This window comes from the organism of the source record quoted next, unplaced genomic scaffold, assembly GCF_019419815.1.
Source record: "Pyrus x bretschneideri cultivar Hongxiangsu unplaced genomic scaffold, Pyrus_bretschneideri_v1 Contig314, whole genome shotgun sequence".
In the NCBI taxonomy this organism is placed as follows: Eukaryota; Viridiplantae; Streptophyta; class Magnoliopsida; order Rosales; family Rosaceae; genus Pyrus; species Pyrus x bretschneideri.
Window position 1 is genome coordinate 31291 of NW_025999629.1, and position 6000 is coordinate 37290.

General features: G+C 42.0%; 1 protein-coding gene across 1 annotated transcript; it reads left to right on the top strand.

The window, feature by feature from the left end:
- The first annotated feature begins 1560 nt into the window (after positions 1–1560).
- Positions 1561–5720, top strand: LOC125480101 (receptor-like protein 2). The gene is made up of 3 exons (XM_048590367.1): positions 1561–2476; positions 3900–5122; positions 5217–5720. Exons 1-3 carry the CDS (start codon positions 1561–1563, stop codon positions 5718–5720), a joined length of 2643 nt encoding a protein of 880 aa, XP_048446324.1.
- The last annotated feature ends 280 nt before the right edge of the window (positions 5721–6000 follow it).

Here is a 6000-nt window from a genome sequence, read left to right on the forward strand (position 1 = left end):
TCTCTCCCATAATTCACTTCACGGTTCACTTGAAAATAAACTCTTTGAGTCCTTGGATTCTCTTGAGATTCTTGATTTGAGCTATAACCTTCTTTTTGGAGTGCTACCTTTGTCTCTAACATCTGGAAATGTCACATCCCGACCTGGGCGGGACCACTTCCCGGGCCCCACTCCACCGTAGCACGATATTGTCTGCTTTGGGCCCCCAGCACACCCTCACGGTTTTTGTTTTTGGGAACTCACACGAGAACTTCCCGATGGGTCACCCATCCTAGGAGTGCTCTCGCGCGCTACTCTCTTGACTTCGGAGTTCCTACGGAACCCGAAGCCAGTGAGCTCCCAAAAGGCCTCGTGCTAGGTAGATATGGGAATATACATATAAGGATCACTCCCCTGGGTGATGTGGGATGTCACAATCCACCCCCCTTAGGGGCCCGACGTCCTCGTCGGCACACCACGGCCAGGGTTAGGCTCTGATACCAAATTGTCACATCCCGGCCCGGGCGAGACCACTTCCCGGGCCCCACTCTACTGTAGCACGATATTATCCGCTTTGGGCCCCCAACACACCCTCACGGTTTTTGTTTTTGGGAACTCACACGAGAACTTCCCGATGGGTCACCCATCCTGGGAGTGCTGTCGCGCGCTACTCGCTTAACTTCGGAGTTCCTACGGAACCCGAAGCCAGTGAGCTCCCAAAAGGCCTCGTGCTAGGTAGATATGGGAATATACATATAAGGATCACTCCCCTGGGTGATGTGGGATGTCACAGGAAACATCCGGACACTCGATTTGTCAAGCAATCGCTTCCATGGTCCAATTCCGTCTTCGTTCTTCATGCATGCTTGAAATTTGACAAGTTTCAACTTCAGCAACAATGCCTTCTCCAGCTACATCCCATCCTCTATATGTCTCCATTCTAACCCCTTGATTAGAGTGTTGGATTTTTCCTCAAACCAATTTAATGGCAACATTTTACGTGGTTTTGGGAGGTGTTCCGAGCTGCAGATCTTCCGTGCTGGTCACAATAATCTCTCAGGGCTACTTCCAGAAGATATCTATAATGCTACCAAACTCGAAGAAATTGCAGTACCTCTGAATTCACTATATGGAGGCATTAGTGAGAGAATTGTCAACCTCAACAACCTCGTAATCCTTGATCTCTCCTTCAATCAACTGAGTGGAGTACTCCCTCTCCGTTTGGGGAAGCTATCCAGGTTAAAAATCATAAAGCTCGATTTCAACGACCTACAAGGTTCGTTGCCCCAATCTTTGATGAATTGCAGCAGCCTTGTAGAACTACGTTTGGCAAAAAATAACTTGGAATGAGACATTACCAAGCTTAATTTCTCCAAACTTGTTCAACTTACTAAACTTGACCTGTATAGGAACAACTTCACTGGTAAGTGGCCAACAAGCCTTTACTCATGTAGATCCCTGAAAGCAATTCGATTAGCTTTGAACAATCTAGAGGGACAAATACAACCTGAGATTCTTTCGCTAAACTCTCTGTCCTTCCTCTCTCTTGGTAGCCTCCGATTGGAAAATGTCACAGGAGCAATGAAGATATTGATGCATTGCAAAAGCCTTCAAATACTCCTCCTTGCGCATTCCTTTAATGGTGAAGGAATGCCATCTGACGATGACATGGTTAGTTTTGATGGATTTCGAAATCTTCGATTTTTGAGCTTGGCGCATTGTGATCTCACAAGTCGAATACCTGTATGGTTAGCAAAGCTAAAGAGCCTAGAGATCTTGGCTCTGGATGGCAACAAAATCACAGGGACAATTCCTAGCTGGTTGGGGACTGATCTACCAAGACTTTTTAATATAGGCTTGTCAATGAACCTTATTTCAGGTGAATTTCCGAAAGAACTTTGTAGACTACCGGCGTTGGTACATGAACTTATTGCAGCTCAAGCAGACCAATATGAACTCGAATTGCCAATCTACATTACGAAGAATAGCGGGGTACTAGTTTCTCATGGATTACGCAGCATATTGTATGGCTTTCCTTCATGGATAGATCTTTCTTCCAACAACATTACCGGTAATATACCGTCTGAGATCGGCCAACTGCAGCTTCTCCAAGAGTTGTATCTATACGACAACAACTTCTCCGGCAACATTCCGGACCAAATGTCTAACCTTAAGATGTTAGAAGTTTTGGATCTCTCCGAGAATCACTTGTCCGGAAAAATCCCATCGTCTCTGGCGAGCCTTAATTTCTTGGCTATCTTTAATGTCTCATACAATAATCTCGAAGGACCAATCCCAACAAGCACTCAGCTCCAAAGCTTTGAAGCTTCTGCATTTGAGGGGAATCCAAAACTTTGCGGTGCACCGCTTCCAAACGAGTGTCGCATTGATGCGCATGATAAGAATAACCAAGATGATGAGGACGATGGGCATCAACTACCGTGGTTCTATATTTTCACTGTGTTCGGGTTTATTTTCGGATTCTGGGGAGTATGTGGTTCTTTGATTGTAAAGAAGACATGGAGATATGCATACTTTCGATTCACAGACAACGTAAAAGATAGTCTATGTCATGTTAGCAGTGCGCATGAATAGGATGAAACGATGGCTTAGCTAAATAGAGTCATTTGTCTTTTCTCGGTTACATTTGAGGGTTTCGAATATAAACCTCTGTTATGTATTTTATTTTATAATAAACGTCCCTATGTTATCGAAGTTATTGCTTTGTAAATGACTCGCAAATCGTAATTTGCAAATCCCTCTCATATCGTGAAAAAACAATCTACGAAAGAATAGCAATACATAATCTTCACAGAGGACTGCAAATTAACATGTTCCATTTAACAAGGATCCCCATGCAGTCTGCTTTCTGTCAATATAAAGAACACTCACTAGTTCTCTATTCTTAATTTGGAGTTGGGGCTTCGCAAGACTAGGCATGTTTGACAACTTTTTTAAAGTAACTAAAAGTGATTTAAGATAACCAAAAGAGCTTTTGACAATGTTTAACCAAAAAAGCTAACCGCAACTGTGAGTTTAAAAAAAAAAAAAAAAAAAAAAAAAGAGGCATTACGTGAAGTGCTTTTAGAAAGAAGCACATGAAGCAACTAAGGTGCTTTCCGGGACAAAGCACTTAGCTTTTTTTTTTTTTTTTTTCCTTTTTTTTTTGTTTAAGTTTCCGTGTGATTCGGGCCTAACTAAGCTTATTATCTTTGTTGCTATCATCTCATCTTGAATTCTCTTTAGTAAATCCAATGAGCGAAGGTCGTCGTTAGTGGTTTCTTTAGTGGAAAATCTCTATCCGAGGCCTTGAAGGGGTTGGAAAAAATTGCATTGTGTGATTATGCTTGTTTGCCAAATTCTCAGTTGGGTTATTGGAGTACCCCTCGACTTCTAATGTGTAATTATGGTTGTTTTCTAAAGTTGCCAAAGCTGCTTTTCCATCTAATGAAGCTTAATTTCTAAATGCAGACACTCGAGATCCTACTATATATACGAAGAGAGAAAAACATTGAGATGCAGCAAGCCTTCTAACACAATGGCTCATGGCTTCCTTCTCATAATCCTCTTTTTCACGTCCATTATATCTACAAATATCCATGCATGCAACCAAAATGAACGTAGCTCTCTCTTGTCCCTCAACCTCACTCTATCATCTCCTCATTTAAATTGGACTTCCCTTAACTGCTGTAGTTGGGAAGGAATCACTTGTAATTTGGAAAGTCGGGTCACCCATTTGCTCTTACCATCGAAAGGGCTCGACGGAGTTATTTTTACCTAGTCATCCTCACTTGGAAACCTCACGCATCTCACCCACTTGAATCTCTCCCGCAATTCACTTCACGGTTCACTCGAAAATAAACTCTTTGAGTCCTTGGATTCTGTTGAGATTCTTGATTTGAGTTATAACCTTCTTTCAGGAAAGCTACCTTTGTCTCTAACATCCGGAAACATCCAGACACCCGATTTGTCAAGCAATTACTTCCATGGTCCAATTCCATCTTCGTTCTTCATGCTTGCTTGGAATTTGACAAGTTTCAACGTCAGCAACAATGCCTTCTCCAGCTACATCCCGTCCTCTATATGTCTCCATTCTAACCACTTGATTAGAGTGTTGGATTTTTCCTCAAACCAATTCAGTGGCAACATTTTACCCAGTTTTGGGAGGTGTTCCGAGCTGCAGATTTTTCGTGCTGGTCACAATAATCTCTCAGGGCTACTTCCAGAAGATATCTATAATGCTACCAAACTCGAAGAAATTGCAGTACATATGAATTCACTGTATGGAGGCATTAGTGAGAGAATTGTCAACCTCAGCAGCCTCGCAATCCTTGATCTCTCCTTCAATCAACTGAGCGGAGTACTCCCTCTCTATTTGGGGAAGCTATCCAGGTTAAAAATCATAACCCTCGATTTCAACGACCTACAAGGTCTTTTGCCCCAGTCTTTGATGAATTGCACCAGCCTTGTAGAACTACGGTTGGGACGAAATAACTTGGAAGGAGACATTACCAAGCTTAATTTCTCCAAACTTGTTCAGCTTACTAAACTTGACCTGTATAGGAACAACTTCACTGGTAAGTTGCCAACAAGCTTGTACTCATGTAGATCCCTGAAAGCAGTTCGGTTAGCTTCGAACAATCTAGAGGGACAAATACAACCTGAGATTCTTTCACTAAACTCTTTGTCCTTCCTCTCTCTTACTGAGCTCCGATTGGAAAATGTCACGAGAGCAATGAAGATATTGATGCATTGCAAAAGTCTTCAAATACTCCTTATGGATACCTTTAACGGTGAAGGAATGCCATCTAACGACGACATGGTTGGTTTTGATGGATTTCGAAATCTTCGAATTTTGAGCTTGCCATTTTGTGATCTCACCGGTCGACTACCTGTATGGTTAGCAAAGCTAAAGAGTCTTGAGATCTTGGATCTAGCAGGTAACAAAATCACAGGGTCAATTCCTAGCTGGTTGGGGACTGATCTACCAAGGCTTTTTTCTATAAACTTGGCAATGAACCTTATTTCAGGTGAATTTCCGAAAGAACTTTGTAGAATACCGGTGTTGGTACATGAACCTATTGCAGCTCAAGCAGACCAATATGAACTCGAATTGCCAATGTACATTATGAACAATGGCCGGGTACTAATTTCCTATGGATTATGCCGCATATTGTATGGCGCTTTTTCATTGATAGATCTTTTTTCCAACAACATTACCGGTAACATTCCAACAGTTGTCTCTAGATAACAACAACTTCTCCGGCAACATTCCAAACCAAATGTCTAACCTTAAGAAGTTAGAAATTTTGAATCTCTCCAAGAATCACTTGTCCGGAAAAATCCCATCGTCTCTGGCAAGCCTCAATTTCTTGAATAGCTTTGTTGTCTCGTACAATAATCTTGAAGGTCCAATCCCAATAAGCACTCAGCTCCAAAGCTTTGAAGCTTTGGCATTTGAGGGGAATCCAAAACTTTGTGGTGCCCCACTTCCAAACGAGTGTCGCACTTATGCGCATGGTAAGAATAACCGCGATGATGAAGACGATGGGCATCAACTACCGTGGTTCTATATTTCGGCTGTGTTCGGTTTTATTTTTGGATTCTGGGGAGTATGTGGTTCTTTGATCGTAAAGAAGACATGGAGGTATGCATACTTTCAGTTCACAGACAATGTACAGGATAGGCTCTATGTCATGTTAGCAGTGCGCCTGAATAGGATGAAACGATGGCTTAGCTAAATAGAGTTCTTTGTTTTTTCTCGGTTACATTTGAGGGTTTCGAATACTCTGTTATGTATTTTATTTTATAATAAACGTCCCTACGCTATCGAAGTTACTGCTTTGTAAATGAATCATAAATCGTAATTTAAAAATCCCTCTCATATCCCTCCCACATTTCCAATCCCCTCTAACTTGGTCTCGATTCCTTGAGACTTGGAAATCCCTCACCGCAAAAGAAGTCAAAATTTTGATTCAGGGGCCAAACTGAGAATCGGGTTACCAAAATAACAATGTAACG

Coding starts and splice junctions, on each gene's coding strand:
- LOC125480101 (XM_048590367.1), top strand. CDS start 1,561: ATGAAGATATTGATGCATTGCAAAAGCCTTCAAATACTCCTCCTTGCG. Junction 2,477..3,899: donor CGGATTCTGGGGAGTATGTG/GTTCTTTGATTG, acceptor ACCTTCTTTCAG/GAAAGCTACCTTTGTCTCTA. Junction 5,123..5,216: donor ACATTATGAACAATGGCCGG/GTACTAATTTCC, acceptor ACATTCCAACAG/TTGTCTCTAGATAACAACAA.